General features: G+C 44.1%; 1 protein-coding gene across 1 annotated transcript in view; it reads right to left on the reverse strand.

Annotated features, from left to right (window-relative positions):
* cacna1ea (calcium channel, voltage-dependent, R type, alpha 1E subunit a) overlaps nt 1-26761 on the reverse strand; it is a 516576-nt gene that overhangs the window by 123624 nt on the left and 366191 nt on the right. Inside the window, exons 10-18 of the mRNA XM_080196651.1 lie at nt 25239-25295; nt 21358-21447; nt 17449-17661; nt 14870-14982; nt 8903-9015; nt 7135-7266; nt 6909-6981; nt 6377-6494; nt 4182-4249 (exon numbers count right to left, since the gene is read on the reverse strand). Coding sequence (XP_080052777.1) covers nt 4182-4249; nt 6377-6494; nt 6909-6981; nt 7135-7266; nt 8903-9015; nt 14870-14982; nt 17449-17661; nt 21358-21447; nt 25239-25295 — 977 coding nt within the window. The remainder of the gene's footprint in view (nt 1-4181; nt 4250-6376; nt 6495-6908; nt 6982-7134; nt 7267-8902; nt 9016-14869; nt 14983-17448; nt 17662-21357; nt 21448-25238; nt 25296-26761) is intronic.

Here is a 26761-nt window from a genome sequence, read left to right on the forward strand (position 1 = left end):
GATTCTGTACTGACTGTATTCCGTGCAGTATGGATTCTGTACTGACGGTATTCCGTGCAGTATGTACTCTGTACTGACTGTATTCCATGCAGTATGGATTCTGTACTGACTGTATTCCATGCAGTATGGATTCTGTACTGACTGTATTCCATGCAGTACGTATTCTGTACTGACTGTATTCCGTGCAGTATGGATTCTGTACTGACTGTATTCCGTGCAGTATGGATTCTGTACTGACTGTATTCCATGCAGTATGGATTCTGTACTGACTGTATTCCATGCAGTATGGATTCTGTACTGACTGTATTCCATGCAGTATGGATTCTGTACTGACTGTATTCCATGCAGTACGTATTCTGTACTGACTGTATTCCGTGCAGTATGGATTCTGTACTGACTGTATTCCGTGCAGTATGGATTCTGTACTGACTGTATTCTGCGCAGTATGGATTCTGTACTGACTGTATTCCGTGCAGTATGGATTCTGTACTGACTGTATTCCGTGCAGTATGGATTCTGTACTGACGGTATTCCGTGCAGTATGTACTCTGTACTGACTGTATTCCATGCAGTATGGATTCTGTACTGACTGTATTCCATGCAGTATGGATTCTGTACTGACTGTATTCCATGCAGTACGTATTCTGTACTGACTGTATTCCATGCAGTACGTATTCTGTACTGACTGTATTCCGTGCAGTACGTATTCTGTACTGACTGTATTCCGTGCAGTATGGATTCTGTACTGACTGAATTCCGTGCAGTATGGATTCTGTACTGACTGAATTCCGTGCAGTATGGATTCTGTACTGACTGAATTCCGTGCAGTATGGATTCTGTACTGACTGTATTCCGTGCAGTATGGATTCTGTACTGACTGAATTCCGTGCAGTACGTATTCTGTACTGACTGTATTCCGTGCAGTACGGATTCTGTACTGACTGAATTCCGTGCAGTACGGATTCTGTACTGACTGTATTCCGTGCAGTATGGATTCTGTACTGACTGTATTCCGTGCAGTATGGATTCTGTACTGACTGTATTCCGTGCAGTATGGATTCTGTACTGACTGTATTCCGTGCAGTATGGATTCTGTACTGACTGAATTCCGTGCAGTATGGATTCTGTACTGACTGAATTCCGTGCAGTATGGATTCTGTACTGACTGAATTCCGTGCAGTATGGATTCTGTACTGACTGTATTCCGTGCAGTATGGATTCTGTACTGACTGTATTCCGTGCAGTATGGATTCTGTACTGACTGAATTCCGTGCAGTACGGATTCTGTACTGACTGAATTCCGTGCAGTACGGATTCTGTACTGACTGTATTCCATGCAGTACGTATTCTGTACTGACTGTATTCCATGCAGTACGTATTCTGTACTGACTGTATTCTGTGCAGTATGGATTCTGTACTGACTGTATTCCGTGCAATATGGATTCTGTACTGACTGTATTCCGCGCAGTATGGATTCTGTACTGACTGTATTCCGTGCAGTATGGATTCTGTACTGACTGTATTCCGTGCAGTGTGGATTCTGTACTGACTGTATTCCGTGCAGTATGGATTCTGTACTGACGGTATTCCGTGCAGTATGTACTCTGTACTGACTGTATTCCATGCAGTATGGATTCTGTACTGACTGTATTCCGTGCAGTACGTATTCTGTACTGACTGTATTCCGTGCAGTATGGATTCTGTACTGACTGTATTCCGTGCAGTATGGATTCTGTACTGACTGAATTCCGTGCAGTATGGATTCTGTACTGACTGTATTCCGTGCAGTATGGATTCTGTACTGACTGTATTCCGTGCAGTATGGATTCTGTACTGACTGTATTCCGTGCAGTATGGATTCTGTACTGACTGAATTCTGTGCAGTACGTTTTCTGTACTGACTGTATTCCGTGCAGTACGTTTTCTGTACTGACTGAATCCCGCGCAGTATGGATTCTGTACTGACTGAATCCCGCGCAGTATGGATTCTGTACTGACTGTATTCCGTGCAGTATGGATTCTGTACTGACTGTATTCCGTGCAGTATGGATTCTGTACTGACTGTATTCCATGCAGTATGGATTCTGTACTGACTGTATTCCGCGCAGTATGTATTCTGTACTGACTGAATTCCGTGCAGTATGGATTCTGTACTGACTGAATTCCATGTAGTATGGATTCCGTGCAGTATGGAGTCTGAACTGACTGAATTCCATGCAGTATGGATTCTGTACTGACTGTATTCCGTGCAGTATGGATTCTGTACTGACTGTATTCCGCGCAGTATGGATTCTGAACTGACTGAATTCCGTGCAGTATGGATTCTGTACTGACTGTATTCCGCGCAGTATGGATTCTGTACTGACTGTATTCCGTGCAGTATGGATTCTGTACTGACTGAATTCCGTGCAGTATGGATTCTGTACTGACTGTATTCCGTGCAGTATGGATTCTGTACTGACTGAATTCCGTGCAGTATGGATTCTGTACTGACTGAATTCCGTGCAGTATGGATTCTGTACTGACTGTATTCCGTGCAGTATGGATTCTGTACTGACTGAATTCCGTGCCGTATGGATTCTGTGCAGTGTGGATTCCGTGTAGTATGGATTCTGTGCAGTGTGGATTCCGTGTAGTATGGATTCCTTGTAGTATGGATTTTGTGCAGTATGGATTCCGTGTAGTATGGATTCCGTGCAGTATGGATTCCTTGTAGTATGGATTTCGTGCAGTATGGATTCCTTGTAGTATGGATTTCGTGCAGTATGGATTCCGTGCAGTATGGATTCCGTGTAGTATGGATTCCGTGCAGTATGGATTCCGTGCAGTATGGATTCCGTGCAGTATGGATTCCGTGCAGTATGGATTCCTTGTAGTATGGATTTCGTGCAGTATGGATTCCTTGTAGTATGGATTTCGTGCAGTATGGATTCCTTGTAGTATGGATTCCGTGTAGTATGGATTCCGTGCAGTATGGATTCCGTGCAGTATGGATTCCGTGTAGTATGGATTCCGTGCAGTATGGATTCCTTGTAGTATGGATTTCGTGCAGTATGGATTCCTTGTAGTATGGATTTCGTGCAGTATGGATTCCTTGTAGTATGGGTTCCGTGCAGTATGGGTTCCGTGCAGTATGGATTCCGTGTAGTATGGATTCCTTGTAGTATGGATTCCATGCAGTATGGATTACTTGTAGTATGGGTTCCGTGCAGTATGGGTTCTGTGCAGTATGGTTTCCGTGTAGTATGGATTTCGGGCAGTACGGGTTCCGTGCAGTATGGATTCCGTGTAGTATGGATTCCGTGCAGTATAGATTCTGTACTGACTGTATTCCATGCAGTATGGATTCCGTACTGACTGAATTCTGAGCAGTATGGATTCTGTACTGACTGTATTCCGCGCAGTATGGATTCTGTACTGACTGTATTCCGCGCAGTATGTATTCTGTACTGACTGTATTCCGTGCAGTATGTATTCTGTACTGACTGTATTCCGTGCAGTATGGATTCTGTACTGACTGTATTCCGCGCAGTATGGATTCTGTACTGACTGTATTCCGCGCAGTATGTATTCTGTACTGACTGTATTCCGTGCAGTATGTATTCTGTACTGACTGTATTCCGTGCAGTACGTATTCTGTACTGACTGAATTCCGTGCAGTACGTATTCTGTACTGACTGTATTCTGTGCAGTATGGATTCTGTACTGACTGTATTCCGTGCAGTATGGATTCTGTACTGACTGTATTCCGCACAGTATGGATTCTGTACTGACTGTATTCCGTGCAGTATGGATTCTGTACTGACTGTATTCCGTGCAGTATGAATTCTGTACTGACTGTATTCCGTGCAGTATGGATTCTGTACTGACTGTATTCCGTGCAGTATGGATTCTGTACTGACTGTATTCCGTGCAGTATGGGTTCTGTACTGACTGTATTCCGTGCAGTATGGATTGTGTACTGACTGTATTCCATGCAGTATGGATTCTGTACTGACTGTATTCCATGCAGTATGGATTCTGTGCAGTATGGATTCTGTACTGAATGGATTCCGTGCAGTATGCATTTTGTACCGCATGCATTCTGTGCAGTATGGGTTATGTACCACATGCATTCTGTATAATAGGGTCTCTGCTCCCCAGTTTGTTCTGGTTGATAGAAAGCTGATAGTTCACTTTACCTTTGTCAACTCCTGGGCATTGGCGAGATTATCAACAGCAATAGCCAAGAAGACATTCAGTAAGGTATCTTGTCATTAGGGTTAAGGAAGAGAAACTGTTTCATTTCACACTCTATCCACACAAAGAGACAATGTCAGGTCTTACTGGAAAGATTTTTCATTACTGCAGGCGATGGTAACGTAGCACTTGTTTCACTTTCAAGGACTCACCTGAACGATCTGTCTGCTCATGATTCTGAAAACCCTGGAATCCCACACGGTAAGAATGGAACTTGATTTCTCCAGTCAGCTTCCAAAGGCCCTGTCCTCAACTCTTTGGGGGAGGCAGGGGCGGTGGCATAGAGTATTGTCACTGAACTCGTAATCCAGAGATCCAGCAGAATGCTCTGGGGACCCAGGTTTGAATCCCACCATGGCAGTTGGTGAAATTTGAATTCGTAAAAAAATCTGAAATTAAAATCTAATGACAACTATGAAATCACTGTTGATTATTGTTAAAACCCACCCGGTTCACTTTAGGGATGGAAATCTGTTGTCCATATGATCCAGCCAGCATGTGACCCCAGACCCACAGCGAAGGGGTTGACTCTGAAACGGCCGAGTGAGACACTCAGTTCAAGGATACTTAGCTGTGGGCAATAAATTGGCCCAGCCAGTGATGCCCACCCCTTATGAATAAATGCGGCACGGTAACACAGTGCTTAGCACTGCTGCTTCACAGCTCCAGGGACCTGGGTTCAATTCTCAGCTCAGGTCGCTGTCTGTGTGGAGTTTGCACATTCTCTTCATGTCTGCGTGGGTTTCCTCCGGGTGCTCCAGTTTCCTCCCACAGTCCAAAGATGTGTGGGTTAGGTTGATTGGCCATGCTAAGAAATTGCCCCTTAGTGTCCAGAGATGCGTAGGTTAGAGGGGTTAGTGGGTATAATATGTAGGGATGTGGGGGTAGGGTCTGGGTGGGATTGTGTTCGGTGCAGACTCGATGGGCCGAAGGGCCTCTTTCTGCACTGTGGGGTTCCATGATTCTATGAAAAATCAAACTGTGTTCCTATACAGAGCATGAAAAAGGTGAAACAAAAACCAACTGATTACTGGAATGGGCCAAATTCATCAATTAAATTATTTAACTTCATTAAAACTTATCACAGCAGTTTTAACTTTGAAATTTGGTATTCCTGCATCTGTCCTGACGCATGCAAGATGAAAAAAAACATTGATAGCAAGTGGAAACGCCCCCCCAGAAAAGTGAAGTGTGACAACTGTGAGAAAACTGGAGCGAGCTGTGCCAGATTGTCGGGCGCGCTGTGCACTGCAATTGTTCCACACCCACTCACTTTTTGGGAGAGTGGCAAGAAGTGCTCTGACAGTGGGGCAGGGCCTTAGCATGCCGGTGAGCCCGGTTGCAGAGTGCTCAGGCAACATTTCCTAAGGTTCTCAGTGCACTGGGAGATCCCATCCCCCGACCCCCACAGACATCAGGACTCCCCCCTCATCAGCGGCGCGTTTCCCCACATCCTCCCCAACATGGGTCACCCTGCCCACACCCCCATCTTCTAGGATCACCATGATGTGTGCCAGGCACAGCGAGGTCGGAACGTTGCCTCCAGCATATTTCTTTTCCCAGCACTAGTCACTACTGAGTGACTTGACACCCGAGATAATCTGATCTTTCTATTTACTTTCTTGGCCTGCCTTGGCTCGAATTCATCTCCTTTCTTTCTCTGTTGTTCCTCCCTTTGGTTCTGGATATGAAAATCTCCTTCATCGAGGGGGCAGACAGTTAATCGCCTCAGTCACTGAGGTCACGGATATTCCTTGTCCATTATCAGCTCACCCCTCTGGCAACTGGTGACACAAAACACTAGCTGATCTTAAGATCCATGCATTCTCCCATTAACTAATCTTGGGGCAATAGTATATGGGCTGGTGCCTTCAATGGTATGGTTACCATGGCTACATAGCCTACCTGTTTGGTGCTGCCTCTATCAACAGCATCCCTGAATCTGGCGACTGAGGACTGTGAAAGAGTTGAAGACAATTCTAGAAACTTCTCTCACACTAACAAGCCTGTCTTATATCCAAACAGAGCCTGTCTATATTTTAAAAAGAGCACCAAGCAAGTGAGTGAAATATAGATATAGTCAAGCATGCCAATAAAGACCAGAGAGAGGAGGACATCTAACCCAGTGAAAGGATACAGTTTCCAAAGAGCGTCAGGACAATAAAATACACTGATGACCACATTCCCGTGTTCACACCTCCCTGCGATTTTATCCCATTGTACATCACCTCATTCCAATCCTCACCGGTTAAAATCTAAAGGAAAAAGATTTCATGTTACTCAGACTCTGAGAAAATTCCAACCAAGGAGAAATTAAAGATAGAAGTAATAAATGGAACAGAAGTCTATTGTTCCAGGGCCTTGAGGAAAAGACACAGAGGGTTTAGAGGGTACTAATCATCTTCAGCCTCACTGACTCATGTTAATCGTCTTCACCACTGACTGACAAGCATTTAGTTATCTTCACAACTCACTGACTAGTTAAACATCTTCACCACTCATTGATGAGTGTTACATACTTCCACTTGTTTTACTCACAAAGAGAGAGACATTTTGTTATTGAGCATCGTAAGCCCTATTGTAAATTTGTCTCCTTCTCTAATTCCCTCTCATGTCCTCGTCCTAACCGATTGACACATGGTTATGATCTTGATTTAGCGTGGCTATACCTGAAAGACTGTGATGATCGCAGCGGGAAAGGTGTCGAAGTTGGCTGGTGGAGTCCCTTTTGGAAAGTTAAATCTGCCGTGGAAATGAAGAGGTGAAATGGTCTGCTGGGACCTTGTGACAAAACAATCACATCTTTAATTTCAACATTATAAACGTAAAATAACAAAGAGAGTGGATGATGCTGGCCAGATGTGTTAATGAAGAAACTGGGTGTGGGATACTCACCGACCACCAAACAACTGCATTCCCAGCAGAGCAAACACAACAATGAAGAGGAAGAGAAGGAAGAGGAGGCTGATGATGGATTTCATTGAGCTCATTAAGGAAACGACCAGGTTCCGTAGAGAGGCCCAGTATCTGGGGAAGAATAAGTGAAGACATTAATACAATATGGGTATAAAAATTCAAACCTGTAGCAGTGTATGTGCGTAAATCAGGAACCAGTGAGGCATTGGGGCAGTGAAGAGCTGATGTAATTTGATTCATTACTGCCACTCGTATTGGCATATATTGTAAAGTATTGTTTCTTGCTCGCTATACAAAACATACCGTTTATGGAGTACATAGAGGAGATGGAAAGGAGAGGCTGCAGAATGCAGTGTTACAGTCACAGGGTATAGAGAAACATCATCTTAATATGTGCTACGTCTGATGGCAGCAGGGAAGAAGCTGTTCTTGAGTTGGTTGGTACGTGGCCTCAGGCTTTGGTATCTTTTGTCCGACGGAAGAAGGTGGAAGAGAACACATTTGGGTGCATGGGGTCTTAGATTATGCTGGTTGCTTTTCTGAGCCAATGAGAAAAGTAGACAGAGTCAATGGATGGGAGGCTGGTTTGAGTGATGGACTGGTCTTTGTTCACAATCCTTTGCAATTTTTTGTTGTCTTGGACACAGCAGGAGACATACTAAACTGTGAGAGTCAGTGAGGAGCCAGTGCCAGTGTGTGTGGAGAGTCAGTGAGGAGCTGGTGCCTCTCTTTTTGTAGCTCTTACAATCTATTTTGTCTTTGTATCTTTCTCATTCACCGGGTCTGTGCTATATTTTGTAATTTTGTCTGATGGTTTTATGTTGTCTTTTACGTCCTTAGTTCTCCATGGCTGTCTTTATGGGTAAGTACAGCTCCTGTCCTTTAGGGGAATAAACTTGTTTTTTCACTCTCTTTCTTATTTACTTCAAACTCTATGGAAGTTAAAATCTCCCATTAAACCCACACTGCCTTTACTACACACTTGTCTCAACTCTGCATTTATACAATCCACCACTTCACAGTGGCTACCTCATTCACAGCTCTCACTATTGACTGAAATCCTTTTCTATTAATCTTATCCAGAGAGTCCCCACTGCCTGTCCACCTCATAATACCCTCACTTATCACTGAAGTGATTTCATCCCTAATTACCAAGGATGATTAGTAGAGGCCATTCCTCTTACTCAGCCATTTCTCAATCTTTCCTGGAGAAATTTTAAATCTGCGGTGGCCACTTGGCAGCCATGCCTCAACATTGGCTATCATGTCCTGGGTTCGATTCCCAGCTCAGGTCACTGTCTGTGTGGAGTTTGCACATTCTCCTCATGTCTGTATGGGTTTCCTCCGGGTGCTCCGGTTTCCTCCCACAGTCCAAAGATGTGCGGGTTAGGTTGATTGGCTATGCTAAGAAATTGCCCCTTAGTGTCCAGGGATGCGTAGGTTAGAGGGATTAGCGGGTATAATATGTAGGGATATGGGGGTAGGGCCTGGGTGGGATTGTGTTCGGTGCAGACTCGATGGGCTGAAGGGCCTCTTTCTGCACTGTAGGGCTCTATGATCTAGGTTCTATGATCTATGTTGTACCCTGGTGCCAGTGGGTGAGTGTTGGCGGAGTTAGCACTATTGTGTGAGGAAACACTAAGCAGGTGGTTCCAGTGTATTGGGAACCAATGAAGAGGAAGGCAAGGAGCCATCAACACCAACGCTTGTGGGTCTGATTCCAGCCAGCACCCTAAACCATACTTACTTTGTGACTTTAAAGATCCTGAGCAGTCGCAGTGCTCGAAGCACGCTGATACCAAACGAAGTCTCTGGGCGAATCATTGTCCAAACCACATCGAATATACTGCCGATGATAACCTGCCAAGCAAAGGGAAGGGAGAGAGAGCTATAAACTGGGAGACAGGTTCAGCTACAATTTGGGTTATAGACTGGGATAAAGTCTGGATTTGAGACACAGATAGACTAGGATATTAACTGGGTACAGGTGATATATAGAACATAGAACATTACAGCGCAGTACAGGCCCTTCGGCCCACGATGTTGCGCCGACCAGTTAAAAAACAATGACCCTCTAACCTAAACCAAACCCTTTCCATCCATAAACCTATCCACGGATCTCTTAAACGCCCCCAAACTAGGCACATTTACAACTGCAGCAGGCAGGGCATTCTAATCCCTCACCACCCTCTGGGTAAAGAACCTACCCCTGACATCCATCCTATAACTACCACCCCTTAATTTAAAGCTATGGCCCCTCGTGCTAGCTTTCTCCATCCGAGGTAAAAGGCTATCACTGTCCACCCTATCTAAACCTCTAATCATCTTATATGTTTCAATAAGGTCCCCTCGTAGCCGCCTTCTTTCTAACGAAAACAACCTCAAATCCCTCAGTCTCTCCTCATAGGACCTCCCCTCCATACCAGGCAATATCCTGGTAAACCTCCTCTGCACCCTCTCCAAAGCCTCCACATCCTTCCTATAATGTGGGGACCAGAACTGCACACAATACTCCAAGTGCGGCCGCACCAGAGTTTTGTACAGTTGCAACATGACGCTGCGGCTCCTAAATTCAATCCCCCTACCAATAAACGCCAAGACACCGTATGCCTTCTTAACAACCTTATCCACTTGATTCCCAACCTTCAGGGATCCATGTACACATACACCTAGATCCCTCTGTTCATCCACACTATTCAGAGTCCTACCGTTAGCCCTATACTCTACACATCCGTTATTCCTGCCAAAGTGAATTACCTCACACTTTCCCACATTAAACTCCATATAGATTGGATTTTAGATTGGGATAAGGGCTGGAATATAGACTGGGGATATTGATTGGGAATACAGATTAAGATATGTGTTGCTGTAAAGACAGATATAGACTGCAACAAAGACTGCAATTTAGAATGGGAATCTGGGGTACAGAGCGTGACACAGATTACAATAGACTTGAATGATCACAAATTGCTATTGAGGTCTTATAATAGAATAGACTTGCCGTAGGAATATAGGAGTCTGATACAATTAATGCTCCATTGTCAGTCATAGAGGTTTACAGCATAGAAACTGGCCCTTAGGCCCAACTTGTCCATGCCACCCTTTTTTGTTAAACCTCTAAGCTAGTCCCAATTGCCCGCATTTAGCCCCTATCCCTCTATACCCATCTTACCCATATAACTGTCCAAACACTTTAAAAAAAATTGTACCCACCTCTACTACTGCCTCTGGCAGCTTGTTCCAGACACTCACCACCCTCTGTGTGAAAAAATAGCTCCTCTGGACCTTTTTGTATCTCTCCCCTCTCATCTTAAACCTATGCCCTCTAGTTTTAGACTCCCCTACTTTTGGGAAAAGATATTGACTATCTAGCTGATCTGTGCCCCTCATTATTTTATAGACCTCTGTAAGATCACCCCTCAGTCTCCTACGCTCCAGTCTGATACCAACCAGACCTGTATTACTGCAGCAGCGTGATACAAAACATGGTCTCACAGTACACCAGGATCTGATATCAGTCACAAAGTGTGGGTCTGGGTGGAGACAGTCACTCTGCATTACAGACTCTCATATTAGAGACAGTTACACTGCATTGCAAGCTCTGATGCCAGAGACAGTCACAGTGCATTACAGGCTCTGTTACTAGAAACAGTCACAGGGCATTACAGGCTCTGATGCCAGAGACAGTCACAGTGCATTACAGGCTCTGATACTAGAAACAGTCACATTGCATTACAGGCTCTGTTACCAGAGACAGTCACAGTGTATTACAGGCTATGATACTAGAAACAGTCACACTGCATTGCAGGCTCTAATGCCAGAGACAGTCATAGTGTATTACAGGCTCTGATGCCAGAGACAGACACAGTGCATTACAGGTTCTGTTACTAGAAACAGTCACATTGCATTACGGGCTCTGATGCCAGAGACAGTCACAGTGCATTACAGGCTCTGATGCCCAGACACAGTCACAGTGCATTACAGGCTCTGATACTAGAAACAGGCACATTGCATTACAAACTCTGTTACCAGAGACAGTCATGATGTGGAGATGCCTGCATTGGACTGGGGTAAATACAGTAAGAAGTCTCATAACACCAGGTTAAAGTCCAACAGGTTTATTTGGTAGCATAAGCCACTAGCCTTTGGAGTGCTACTCCTTCATCGGGATTAAGGGTGAACTAGCAAGATGGTGACAGATCTGGTTTGGCCATAGAAGACGGAGAATGGCAGCGGAGGGGTCTTTTTCTGATTGGAGGTCTGTGACTACTGGTGTTCTGCAGGGCTCTGTACTGGGACCCCTGCTGTTTGTGATATATATAAGTGATTTGGAAGAAGATGTGGCTGGTCTGATTAGTAAGTTTGCGGATGACACAAAGATTGCTGGAGTTGCCGATAGTGATGAACATTGTCAGAGAATACAGCAGGATATAGATAGGCTGGAAAATTGGGTGAAGAAACGGCAGATGGAATTTAATCCAGATAAATGCGAAGTGAAGCATTTTGGTGGATCTAATTCAGGGAGGAGCTATACAATAAATGGCAGAACCATCAGGAGTACAGACACACAGAGGGATCTGGGTGTGCAAGTCCACAGATCCTTAAAGGTGGCAGCACAGGTGGAAAAGGTGGTCAAGAATGCGTATGGCATGCTTGCCTTTACTGGACGGGACATAGAGTATAAAAGTTGGCATGTGATGTTGCAGTTATATAGAACGTTAGTTAGGGCACACTTAGAATACTGCGTCCAGTTCAAGTCACCACACTATCAGAAGGACGTGAGGCTTTGGAGAGAGCGCAGAAATGGTTTACCAGGATGTTGCCTGGTATAGAGGATCTGAGCTATGAGGTGAGATTAAGTAAATTAGGGATGTTCTCCCTGGAAAGACGGAGGTTGAGGGGAGACCTGATAGAAGTGTATAAAATTATGAAGGGTATAGATAGTGTGAACAGTTGGAAGCTTTTTCCCAGGTCAGAAATGACAAACACAAGGGGTCACAAGTTCACGGTAAGGTGGGCAAGGTTCAATACAGATATGCGGGCAATGTATTTTATACAGAGGGTGGTGGGGGCCTGGAATGTGCTGCCAAGCAAGGTGGTTGAGGCAGACACACTAGGATTATTTAAAACTTATCTAGTTAGCCACATGAACAGACTGGGAATAGAGGGATACAAACGGATGGTCCAGTTAGGAACACATGATCAGTGCAGGCTTGGAGGGCCGAAGGGCCTGTTCCTATGCTGAATTGTTTTTTGTTCATCAGGTGAGTGGGATGAAGGAGCAGTGCTCTGAAAGCTAGAGGCTTGTGCTACCAAATATACCTGTTGTACTTTAACCTGGTGTTGTGAGACTTCTTATCAGAGACAGTCCCAGTGCATTACAGGTTCTGATATCAGAGACAGACACAGTGCATTATAGCTGTCATACCAGAGACAGTGGGGGCAATTCTCCCACAGTGTGGTAAGCCAGGGGAATTGCGTGTTGGCCAATTCACGGGATTCCTACGGGCGTTCGCACCACTATTGCACTCCCTATACCAGGATCTCTGGCAACGTCTACGTGGCACTGGAAATCGGCTGGGAGGTGGGGCTGATATGGAAATTCTATTTTAAATGCAATTTAAATGTATTTAGCAGGATTAAATTCACTGGATCTGCTAGCATCTCCCACCACTCCAATACAGACTAGTGCCCCACTTTCGGGAACCAGTGGCCAGACCCCGCTGGAGTGAAGTGGGGGGCAATTGGGGTCTCTCAGGGGTTGGGTGGCAGGGGAGTGATGCTAGAGACCTGCATTACAGGCTCTGTTACCAGAGACAATCACACTGCATTACAGGCTCTGTTACTAGAGACAGTCACACTGTATTACAGGCTCTGATACCCAAGACAGTCACACTGCATTACAGACTGATACCAGTCACAGAGTAATGCAAAGCCAAATACCAGATACAGTCACAAAATAATACAGGAGTCTGAACCATAGACAGTCACACTGCACTGCAAGAGTCTGAACCATAGACAGTCACACTGTACTGCAAGAGTCTGAACCATAGACAGTCACACTGCACTGCAAGAGTCTGAACCATAGACAATCACACTGTACTGCAAGAGTCTGAACCATAGACAGTCACACTGTACTGCAAGAGTTTGAACCATAGACAGTCACACTATACTGCAAGAGACTGAACCATAGACAGTCACACTGTACTGCAAGAGACTGAACCATAGACAGTCACACTGTACTGCAAGAGACTGAACCATAGACAGTCACACTATACTGTAAGAGTCTGAACCATAGACAGTCACACTATACTGTAAGAGTCTGAACCATAGACAGTCACACTATACTGCAAGAGACTGAACCATAGACAGTCACACTGTACTGCAAAAGACTGAACCATAGACAGTCACACTATACTGCACGAGTCTGAACCATAGACAGTCACACTATACTGCAAGAGACTGAACCATAGACAGTCACACTGTACTGCAAGAGACTGAACCATAGACAGTCACACTGTACTGCAAGAGACTGAACCATAGACAGTCACACTGTACTGCAAGAGTTTGAACCATAGACAGTCACACTATACTGCAAGAGACTGAACCATAGACAGTCACACTGTACTGCAAGAGTCTGAACCATAGACAGTCACACTGTACTGCAAGAGACTGAACCATAGACAGTCACACTGTACAGCAAGAGACTGAACCATAGACAGTCACACTATACTGTAAGAGTCTGAACCATAGACAGTCACACTATACTGTAAGAGTCTGAACCATAGACAGTCACACTATACTGCAAGAGACTGAACCATAGACAGTCACACTGTACTGCAAGAGTTTGAACCATAGACAGTCACACTATACTGCAAGAGACTGAACCATAGACAGTCACACTGCACTGCAAGAGTCTCAACCATAGACAGTCACATTATACTGCAAGAGTCTGAACCACAGACAGTCACACTGTACTGCAAGAGACTGAACCATAGACAGTCACACTGTACTGCAAGAGTTTGAACCATAGACAGTCACACTGTACTGCAAGAGACTGAACCATAGACAGTCACACTGTACTGCACGAGTCTGAACCATAGACAGTCACACTATACTGCAAGAGACTGAACCATAGACAGTCACACTGTACTGCAAGAGACTGAACCATAGACAGTCACACTGTACTGCAAGAGACTGAACCATAGACAGTCACACTGTACTGCAAGAGTTTGAACCATAGACAGTCACACTATACTGCAAGAGACTGAACCATAGACAGTCACACTGTACTGCAAGAGTCTGAACCATAGACAGTCACACTGTACTGCAAGAGACTGAACCATAGACAGTCACACTGTACTGCAAGAGACTGAACCATAGACAGTCACACTATACTGCAAGAGACTGAACCATAGACAGTCACACTGTACTGCAAGAGACTGAACCATAGACAGTCACACTGTACTGCATGAGTCTGAACCATAGACAGTCACGCTGTACTGCAAGAGACTGAACCATAGACAGTCACACTGCACTGCAAGAGACTGAACCATAGACAGTCACACTGCACTGCAAGAATCTGAACCATAGACAGTCACACTGTACTGCAAGAGTCTGAACCATAGACAGTCACACTGTATTGCAGGGGTCCAGTATCAGGCACAATCTATCAGGAAGGCTTGTTTGACGAGATACATAATGCTGTACTCACCCCACAGTCAAAACAATTGAATGATGAGTGAAAATAAAGTCGCAGACCACAGCCATACATCTTTAGGAACATCTCGGACAGGAAGAGGCCCAGAAAGGTGAACTCAGCATAGTCTGTGAAAATGAAAAAGGGCTATTAGGATTGACTTCATGAGAGTGGCAGCATGATCCCATTCAGAGCTCAAGTCTGCCTCATTGCCATTTCCAATCCTAATATCATCAAAGTATGTGTCAGGTCACAAAACCTCATTCCCCCAGTCCTCACCAAAGCTAACATTTCCTCACCACCAGCACCTGCACCTGCTTCCCTGGGTGCCCAAATGCTTTGTGTCAGGTTGGAGTGATGGTGTGGAGGTTGGCGGGGGTGGGGTTGGAAAAGGATTATCTTCTGTGCTTTTTCACCCTCTGGACTCTGGAAACATTAGGTTACAATCATAGAAAAGGAATAATAGTTTCCCATCTGAGGCCAGCTTGCTGCTGTTTGCTGACAAGCCATGAAAGAGTGACACCCTGCTGCCCACAAGAGGTAGAACCTGAGTGAATTGGATCATGGGTCATGCACATAGGGTCATGGGTCATGTCAATTGTATCCTGGGTCATGCACATTTGGTGCTGGGCATGGTATTGGGGCCAGGGTCATGTGAATTGTATTCGAGTTCATGCGTATTGGGTCCTGGGTCATGTGAACTGGATCCTGGGTCATGCACATTGGGCCACATGAATTGGGTCGTGTTCTATTAGCTCCTAGGTCCGTACATAAAGATCTCAGGACATGTCACTTTACAGTCAATTACGTACTTCTGAAGTGGAATTACTGCAATGTTAAAAGCCTGTCAACCAATTTGTGCACAACAAGATCCCACAAACAGCAGAGAGGAAGAGACCAGATAGTTGCTTGTTAGTAATGTTGGGTGAGATGTAGTTTTAAGTCAGGACCGAGTAGCAGACTGTCCTGCTCTTCTTAAAAATGCTACCACAGGCTCTTCAATGTCCCTTTGAGAGGGCCGACCTATTTCATACCTTATCCAATAGACTCCGCCACTGACAGCACAGCACTCCCTCAGAACTGCACTAGGAATGTCAACCTGATAACTGCGCTCAAGAGACTGGAGTGGAAAATAAGTTAAATATTCAGATTTATACTCCAGTGCAACACTGAGGGAGTGCTGTACTTAAGGAAATTGTTCCTGAATTCACTCCTGAAACGTATGACTCTAATATGTAGGTCACATGCCCTGTTCATAGATTCCCTAATCAATCAATATAGTTTACCTCTATCTACCAAATCAATTCTCCCTAGCATCGTGAACTTCAATTAAATCTCCCTCAGCCTGAACAATTCCAGCGGATACAACCCTAGCTTGTTTAATCTCTCCTTGTGGAGCCTAGCATTCATTCTGACCAATCTACATTGCACTCCCTCCAAGGTCAATGTATCCTTCTGAAGGTGTGATGCCCAGAACTGTTCACACTATCTCCAAGTCTAACCAGGGCCTTGTGTAGCTGAAGCATGACTTTTACCCCATTGTACTCTAATCCTCCAACAATAAAGGCCACTGTTCCATTTAATTATTTTCTGCACCTGTACAGGGCATTTTATCGATCTCTGTACAGAGACTCAGCAATTTCTTTTACTTCCTAACGCTTCTAGCTTTTCACTATTTGGAAAGTACTCAGTTCTATCCTTTCCACATCGGGAGTGAATGACCTTGCATTTGATTATGCTCAAATCTATTTCCCACAGATTGGCTTAAATCTGCCTTGGTTTACAATGTCGCCTAGTGTTTGTCATGGGAAAACTGGGATATTGGCTTTTTTTTCTCAGCATTTTTTTAATTTCACAGAATTGCTGGCTAGCTCAGCATTTATTGCCCATCCCTAATTGTCCTCAAGAGCACTAATAAATATGAACAATATAAATAGTTGAGGATCTCCCACATGGATTCTTGAGGGACATCATTGGTCACATTCCACCAATTAGGGTACCTGTCCACTATTCCTCCTCTCTGTCTCCTGTCTCTCAGCCACTTTCCCAGTCAGGTCAATAATTTGTCTTCAATTCCATGAGTTTTAACTGAAGCATGGGAGTTTATAAAATGCTTTTTGGCACATAAATTGCTCCTACAGACATTCCCTCAGTCCAATACTTCAGTCCCCTCTTCAGTAATTTAACAATCACATTTCAAAAGCACTAAATTGCCTGTAAAGTTTTTAGGGATTGTCCTAAAATTGTGAAGACTGAGTTCTGAAGACTGGGTTCGGAAGAATCATAGTGAACTGGAAACTTTAATTCTATTTTTTTCTCTCTTCACAGATGCTATCAGTCCTGCTGAGCTTTTCCAGCATTTTCTGCTTTTATTTCAGATTTCCAGCATTATTCGGGAATGGTATTAAGGGATTTGCCATTCAGGATGTTGCGGGCCTTTTGCTGCCCACCAATTTGACACATTCATTTGTCAGTCTGAAGCAGACAGTCAGCAGATGTCACGGGGTATCGGAGGACTCGTTTTCGCTATTAGTGTTGAGGTTGTCCAGGCCCCCTGGGGGCATTGAGGCCTGGAACAGATGTTTCATACTCACAGAGGAAGTTGGTGAGCCACAAAGGCTGGTCATAGTGGACGACAGCGACGCAGACCGTGTTGAGGGCCACTAGGCCCAGAATAATCCAGTAGAAGGCATGGGACTTCACCATGTGACGTATGGAGATACGCAACATGCGCTCCTTGCGACGGAAGTAAGATGAACCCTCCAGCAGCTTGGTGCTCTTGATGCTAGCCCTCGCTAGTGGGGAACCTGGACAGAGCAAGAGGGAGACCATCTTAGGTCTCATCGCAGAAGACAAAAACCACAGAATCCCTACAGTACAGAAAGTGGCCATTTGGCCCATCGAGTCTGCACCAGCCCTCTGAAAGAGAATCCCACTTGGTCTTCTCCTCTGCCCTACTCCCATAACCCCATGCACTTACTATGACCAATCCACCTAAACTGAACATCGTGAGGCGCTAAGAGGCAATTTAGCATGGCCAATCCACCTGACCTGTAAATCTTTGGACTGTGGCAGAAAATTAGAGTTCCTGGAGGAAACCCATGCAGACACTAGGGAGAACATGCAAACTCCACACAGACAGTCACACGAAGCCAGAACTGAACTCGGGTCCCTGGTGCTGTGAGGAAGCAATGCTAACCACTGTGCTACCTTGCCGCATTCAATCATGGCTTTTAAACGGGAATTGGATAATCACCAGGGTTTGTGGAGCTATTGGGAAAGTGAAAGGGTGTGGGACTAGCTGAGTTCCACTTGCAGAGGATCAGCACAGAAATGGTTGGCTGAATGGCCTTCTTCAGTGCTGGAAACATTCTACGATTAGACAGTGTTGACACAGAAAAACTATATCCTCTCATATGGGATCCAGAACAACAGGGCACAAACTTTAAAATTAAAACTCGACAATTCTGAGGTGATGTTCGGAAGCATTTCTTCACGCAGAGTGCAGTGGAAATCTGGAACTCTCACCCAAAAAGCTGCTGAGACTCAATGTTTACTGAAAAATTCAAAACATGAAATGGATAGATTTTTGTTTCACAAAATTATGATGGAACAAAGGAGGTAGTCAGATTGATGGACTGAAGGGCCTCATCCTATTCCTTTGCTTCTGTCACAGTAACAAGGGTTTCTGTTCACTTCCCACAGGCATAACATCGCCAGGAATTGTGGCTATTAAGTTAGACTCCAGTTTACTGAGGTGGGGGCTAACATACAGCTGTGATCTTGGTGTTCAGCGTAATGGAGAGATCTGGTGATAAACTTGTCATCATCAACAACAACAACTTTAATGTAGCAAAGTATCCCAGGGCACATCAAAGGAGCATACTTAAACAAAATTTCACACAGACCCACAGAAGGAGACGTTAGGAGTGCTGGCTAAAAGCTTCATCAAAAGTAGATTCCAAGGAATGGCGTACAGGAGGAAAGAGAGGGAGAGAGAGGCAAAGCAGAGAGGCAACAAGGTTTGGAGGGGTAATTCCAGAGCTTACCACGAAGGAATCGGTGATACCAAGAGGACAGCACCGGTGGACCTTTAAAATTTTAATTCATTCATAGGATGTGGGCTTCACTGGCTATGCCAGCATGGGTGAAACAATGTGAAACTTTCCCTTTGTCACAGTCACACAGGATGTCATTTGTAAATTTGATAAAAGCTGTTTTAGAAACGTGACAGGGTCAGAAACCCGATTGGAGGGATTGAAACATGGAATTCCAGACAGGACATATATTTGAGAGGCGATGACAAATTCAAGGAGTTGAATCATAGCATTCCTGCAGTGCAGAAGAAGGTCATTTGGCCCATTGAGTCTGCACCGATTCTCTGACAGAGCGTTTTAGCCAGGCCCTATCTCTGTAACCCCACATATTTACCCTGTTAATTTCTCCTCATGTACACATCTTGGGACACTAAGTGACAATTTACCATGGCCAATCCACCTAACCTGCACATCATCGGAGTCTGGGAGGAAACAGGAACACCTGGAAGAAACCCACCCACAACACAGGAAGAACCTGCAAACTCCACACAGATAGACACCCAAAACTGGAATTGAACCTGGTGCTGTGAGGCAGTAGCGCTAACCACTGTACCATTCCTGACAGATGAGGAAACTCTGTCTGGAGAAGGGTTCAGGATTGTTAAGGAGGAAGTGTTGAATAGACTGTCGGTGCTGAAAGTTGACAAGGAAACGGGACTGGATGAAATTCATCCAAATGATATTGAGGGAAGTGAGAGTGGAAATTGCAGGAGTGTTGGCCATAAGCTTCCAGTCTTCTCTAGACTCAGGGGAGGTGCCAGAGGTCTGGAGAATATCAAATGTTATGCCCTTGTTTAAAAAAGGTTGTGAAAAAAAGCCCAGTAATTACTGACCAGTCAGTTTAACATGGATAGTGGGCAAGCTTCCAGAAACAAATACTGGGGATAGCATTACTAGGCACCTGGGTTGATTAGGAAGAGCCAGCATGGATTTCTAAAGGGGAAATTGCATTTAATTAACTTGGAGTTTTTTGATGAGGGTAATACTGTTGATGTTGTGTACAATGACTTTCAATGCCACACAACAGACTTGCAAGAAAAGTTATAGCTCATGGAATAAAAGAAACTGTAACAACATGGATGCAAAATTAGCTGAATAAAAAAAGCAAAGAATAATGATGAATGAGTTGCAGGTAGATTTGTAGTGGAGTTCCCCAGGTGTTGGCTAGGGACCCTTGCCTTTTTTTGATCTATGTTACTGTTCAATCCGGTGTGCAGGGGACAACCACAAAGTTTGCAGATGGTACAAAAGTTGGAAATATCATAAACCGCGAGGACAACAGTGTAGAACTTCAAAAGGACATTAACAACTTGGTAGAGTGGGCAGATAGGGGGCAGATAAAGTTCAATATGGTGAAATATGAGATAATGCATTTTATTGGAAGAACATGAAGAGACAACATGAAATAAGCAGTCAATTTCTAAATTTCTACCTGGGTGTATCTGTACATAAATCAATGCAGGTGGCAAGACAGGTGGAGAAAGCAGTTAATAAAGTATATAATAATCTGGACTTTATTGATAGATATATAGAGTACACGAGCAAGGAAATTATGTTGAATTTATACAAGACATTAATCAGACCTCAGCTGGATTATTGTCAACAGTTCTGTGTACCATACTATAGAAAGGATGTGAATGCACTGGAGAGAGTACAGAAGAAAGAAGTTTACAAAAATGGTTCTAGGGATGAGAAACTTCAGTCATGAGGATAGAACATAAGAACATAAGAAATAGGAGCAGGAATAGGCCATCTAGCCCTTCGAGCCTGCCCCGCCATTCAACAAGATCATGGCTGATGTGAAGTGGCTCAGTTCCACTTTCCCACTTTCTCCCCATAACCCTTCATTCCCTTGCCTACCAAAAACCTATCCACCTGAGTCTTAAATATATTTAGCGAGGTAGCCTCCACCACTTCAACGGGCAGAGAATTCCAGATAGATTGGAGAGGCTGGGACTGTTCTCCTTGGAGAGAGGAAGGCTAAGAGGAGATTTGACTGAGATGTTCAAAATCATGAGCGGGTTGCACAAAAGAGATGGGGAGAAAATGTTCCCACTCGTAAAAGGATCAAGAATGAGAGGGTGCAGATCTAAAGTGATTTCCAAAAGAATGAAATATGGTTTGAAAAGAACATTTTTCACACAAGCGGGTGATTTGGGTCTGGATTGTTCTGCCTGTAGGTGTGATGGAGGCAGCTTCAATTGAGGCATTCAGGAGGACATTAGATGATTATTTGAATAGAAACAATGTGCAGGGGTAGGAAGAAAAGGCAGAGGAATGGTACTAAGTCATGATGCTCGATTGGAGAGACACGATGGGCCAAATGGCCTTCTTTTGTGCTGTAAAAGTTCTGTGATTCTGTGAATTGAAATGAGGTAAGTCTCACCCGAGGAGGCCAAGACTCACCCACAGAAGATATTTCAGTGTAGTGGTCATCACTTGACTCTGTGTGGATCATCTCCATTCGCCCTTTTTTGATTGTTGCTCTTCTAAGGACTGAAAAAAAGGGTTAATTGATTTAAAAGAAAGCATTTCCTTGGGAATCCCAGTTACGTTATGGTGATGGTTGACTCTGACATGTGGGGCTGTTGTGCACTCCACATTAACACAAGATGAACATTATGAGAATGGAACTGAAAGATGGTCAGTGTGCACTGTCCCCACACAGCAAGGCTGAATTAAGCTCCAGAATGAGAACCTGTCACACAAGGTTTCTTTCCTTCTCTGCTCTCCCTGTCCTGGATCCTGGCAGTCTGGTTGTGTCTGTGAGTTTTCCGGGATATCTTAGACCCTCCCCCTTTCAAACGCTATCTAAGTGGCACCATGAATCACATGGGCCTTGCAGCCAGGTGGAAATGCCAATTGGCTATCTTTGACACCCTAGCTCTCTTTTACTTTATATTTTAAAGCACAACTGTTTACAAACCAACATTCTCAACACATTGAGACTTTAGATATTCACAGACTATCCACTATTAGCACACATACTTCTGCCATTAGCTTAGAGTCATAGAGGTTTTCAGCATGGAAACAGGCCCTTCGGCCCAACTTGTCCATGCTGCCCTTTTTTTAAACCCCTAAATCTCAATTGCCCACATTTGGCCCATATCCCTCTATACCCATCTTAGCCATATAACTGTTTAAATGCTTTTTAAAAGACAAAATTGTACCCGCCTCTACTACTACCTCTGGCAGCTTGTTCCAGACACCACCCTCTGCATGAAGAAATTGCCCCTCTGAATCCCTTTGAATCTCTCCCCTCTCATCTTAAACCTATGCCATCTAGTTTTAGACTCCCCTACCTTTGGGAAAAGATGTTGACTATCTACCTTATCTATGCCTTTCATTATTTTACAGACCTCTATAAGGTCAGCTTTTATTGGTAGAGGGATTGAATTTCGGAGCCGTGAAGTCATGTTACAACTGTACAAAACTCTGGTGCGGCTGCACTTGGAGTATTGTGTACAGTTCTGGTCGCCGCATTATAAGAAAGGTGTGGAGGCATTAGGAAGGGTGCAGAGGAGGTTTACCAGGATGTTGCCTGGTATGGTGGGAAGGTCTTATGAGGAAAGGCTGAGGGACTTGAGGTTATTTTTGTTAGAGAGAAGAAGGTTAAGAGGTGACCTAATTGAGGCATACAAGATGATCAGAGGATTAGACAGGGTGGACAGTGAGAGCCTTTTTCCTCGGATGGTGATGGCTAACATGAGGCGACATAGCTTTAAATTAAGGGGTGGTAATTATAGGACGGATGTCAGAGGTAGGTCTTTACTCAGAGGGTAGTAAGGGCGTGGAATGCCCTGCCTGTAGCAGTTGTGGACTCGCCAACTTTAAGGGCGTTCAAATGGTCAGTGGATAGGCATATGGATAACATTGGAATAGTTTAGGTTAGAGGGTCATTAGATTGGTTCCACTGGTCGGCACAACATCGAGGGCCGAAGGGCCTGTACTGCAGTGTAATGTTCTATGTTCTATGTTCTAAATCACTCCCAAGTCCTATGCTCTAGGGAACAAATCCCAGTCTATCCAGCCTCTCCTTATAACTCAAACTTGAAGTCCTGGTAACATCCTAGTAAATCTTTTCTGCACTCTTTCTAGTTTAATAATATTATTTCCATAATAGGGTAACCAAAACTGTACACAGTATTCCAAACGTGGCCTTATCAATGTCTTGTACAACTTCAACAAGACCCAACTCCCGTATTCAATGTTCTACCCTCGTAAAATTGCTGCCCTCCCCAGTCTAGTTTTAGACTCCCCTAGCTTTGGGAAAATATATTGACTATCTAGCTAGTTCTATGTATCTCATTATTTTATAGACTGCTATAAGATCATCCCTCAGCCTTCTACCCTCCAGAGAAAAAAGTCCTAGTTTATCCAGCCTCTCCTTATAACTCAAACCATCAAATCCCGGTAGCATCCTAGTAAATCTTTTCTGTACTCCTTCCAGTTTAATAATATCCTTTCTAAAATAGGGTGACCAGGATTACACGCAGTATTAGCAATGTCTTCGACAACTTCAACAAGACGTCCCAATTCCTCTATTCATTCTGACCAGTGAAACCAAACATGCTGAATGCCTTCCTCACCACTCTGTCCACCTGTGACTCCACTTTCAAGGAGCTATGAATATGTACCCCTAGATCTCTTTGTTCTGTAACTCTCCCCTATGCCCTACCATTAACTGAATAAGTCATGCCCTGGTTCAATCTACCTCACATTTGTCTAAATTAAACTCCATCTGCTGTTCGTCATCTGCAAACTTACTAACCATGCCCCCTATATTCTCATCCAAATCATGAATATAAATGACAAATAACAGCGGAACCAGCACTGATCCCTGAGGCACACCGCTGGTCACAGGCCTCCAGTTTGAAAAACAACTCTCTACAACCACCATCTGACTTCTGTCAAGAAGCCAATTTTGCATCCATTTGGATACTTCACCCTGGATCCTGTGAGATTTAACTTTATGCAACAACCTACCATGTAGTACCTTGTCAAAGTCCTTGTTAAACAGCATGTAGACAACATCAACTGCAGTGTTCTCATCTACCTTCTTGGTTACTCCTTCAAAAAAAAACCAATCAAACTTATGAGACATGACTTTCCACTCACAAAGCCATGCTGACTGTCCCTAATCAGTCCTTGCGTCTCAAAATGACGTCAATCCTGTCTCTCAAAATACCTTCCAACAACTTACCCACCACAGATGTGAGGTTCACTGGCCTGTAGTTCCCAGGCTTTTCCCTGCAGCCCTTTTTAAACAAAGGCACAATATTTGCTACCCTCCAATCTTCAGGCACCTCATCCGTGACTATTGATGATTCAAATATGTCTCTGCTAGGGGACCCGCAATTTCCTCCCAAGCCTCCCACAATGTCCTGGAATACACTTCATCAGGTCCCAGGGATTTGTCTAGCTTGATGCGCTTTAAGACTTCCAGCACCTCTTTCCCTGCAATATGTACACTCCTCAAGACGTCACTACTTATTTCCCCAAGTTCCCTAGCATCATCTTGTGTTAAATCTTGCAGCTGCTTCCCAATGAAATAACGTGGGCCGCCTTTTAGCCACCCAGGCTTGCTGTCAGGCAGATTTCAAAACAGGTCACATGACATAGCTTGAAAACATAAGTCTTATTAACATTCATAATTCTAACAGTATTAGTTCCAGGGAAGCACAACACAAGGCACAAAATCCCTACTTACACACAAAAAAATAAGTTTTTGCACTAATATGATGTCTCAAACCCATAAAAATGGAGCTGGTGAACTCTTCTTAAGTGGAAACATAACATCCAATCATATAAATGCAAGCTCTATCGTTCTCTTAAGCTATCCAGAGTAAAGTGTAATCAGAACAGTTGATGCTATCATGTAACCAATGATAACATTGGATCTGTTATGACGTAACCAATAATAACATGCCGTGAGGGTCAGCTGACCAGGTAGACAATGTAACCAATGGCAAAATGATGTGGTGGTCAGCACTTAAAAAGCAGATGAGAATTGTGGGGAGCCTGTATGGCCCAGGGCGTGGCCCCAAGTATTGGAGTAATGAAGTTTCTTTATTCAACTTTTTTCTTCAATTTACTGTCTGAAGTTTGTTCTTCTATTACTAGCAACTGAAGTATCCCTAATGCTGGATGAACAGTTGGTTGGATAAATAGTTGCCATGTGCCAAGGGTCCTGCTTTGGCAGAGTTTTGAGGGGGTTGTCATGTAAATGTAGCCTTCCTGGAGGGCTGGATTGTCCAGTGGCAGGATGAGGATAGAGAGAGACTTACCATCCAGTGCGGATTTCTCCCCAGCATTTTTATTTTCTTCCAATAACATCACTTCCTCTGTTGGAGAGACAGAGAGGCAGACAGATAGGGAGACATGGAGAGACAGAGAGCGGCAGAGAGAAAGAGACAGACAGACGGGCAGAGAGGGAGATACAGGGAGGGAGAAAGTGAGAGACAGAGAGCGCGAGAAAAAGACACAGAAAGAAGTTACTATTACTCAAAACTTGCACAGCAGATCCCATCATCCCATGTCACAAAATCAGTTAGTAATTTATTACAACACAACTATTGATAATGTGACCTTGAGTTATTGAAAAACTCAGTTCCTGTTTAAGGTTAGTGAGTGTCAGAATCTTATGGATGTGAGATGTGTTGGGGTTTGAGGATATGATGGAGTGGGCCTCACGAATTGAGTGTTAGAGTTTGCCTTTTAGCTTTCAGATGTTAGCATTAAAGTTGGGATTGGGTTAGTTATGCTGGACATCTTCAGGGTCAGGTTTAGAATTGAGGCATTTGGGTTAAGGTTGGATTGTTAATATTAGGGTTCAGTCATTGGGATTGGGTGAGATCATTAGGACTTCTGCTGTGTCATTGGAGTTGTGGATAGGGATAGAGTGAATATGAGTCGTTACCATTCAGGTGATGTTTGAATCATTAGGATTAGGGTGACAATGGAGTTCGTGTTTGGGTTTGAGTTGGGGAGTAGTCGCATTGGAGCTTCCTCTCTGGAGTGCACGAGTCTTATTAGATATTGTCTAATATGTCTGTCTATAAACAAGTTCCTCTCCTCTCCCCTTGCAACCTCTACTGCACAGCCAGCAACAAATGGTTCCATATGGAAGCCTCTGAGCAGGTACCAGTCACTCTACCTGATGTTATTAACATTTCAAATCTCCTCTGGAGAAATGTCAAGAGTTCTTAAAAACAATTCTCTGAATGCTCTTGTTCAGTAAGTTAATAATAAAACATTTGAGATATAAAGAAAGATTGAGCGACTGACATTTGTTCAGTGCACTGAACAGTCTGCTCACTTTGCAGTTACTAGACAGGTAGGAGAGAAAGCTGTGAAGAAGGTGTCTGCAAAAGAATATCGATAGGTTCAGCGAGTGGGCAGAAAAATTGGCAGGTGGAATGCAAATTGAGAAAATAGGAACTTGTCTCCAACTTTAAATTTGGCAGAAAGAATGAGAATGGAGAGAGAGAGATTGCACAACTTGGTACCAAAGAGAAATCTGGCTGTCCTGGGACATAAATTACAAGTTAGTCTGCAGCCAGAGCATGTGATTAGGAAGACAAATACAATGTTGGTGTTTATCTTGAGAATGGAATATGAAAGTCGGGGTGTTTTGCTGGAGTTCTGCAGGGCGTTGGTGAGGCCACATCTGAAATGCTGTGCACAGTTTTGAATCAGGACATAATTGCATTAAAAACAGTTCACAGTGTCATAGAATTTTACAGCATGGAAACAGGCCCTTCGGCCCAACTTGTCCATGCCGCCCTTTTTTTTTAAACCCCTAAGCTAA

This window comes from Carcharhinus amblyrhynchos, chromosome 9, assembly GCF_965287045.1.
Source record: "Carcharhinus amblyrhynchos chromosome 9, sCarAmb.v2.hapA, whole genome shotgun sequence".
In the NCBI taxonomy this organism is placed as follows: domain Eukaryota; kingdom Metazoa; phylum Chordata; class Chondrichthyes; order Carcharhiniformes; family Carcharhinidae; genus Carcharhinus; species Carcharhinus amblyrhynchos.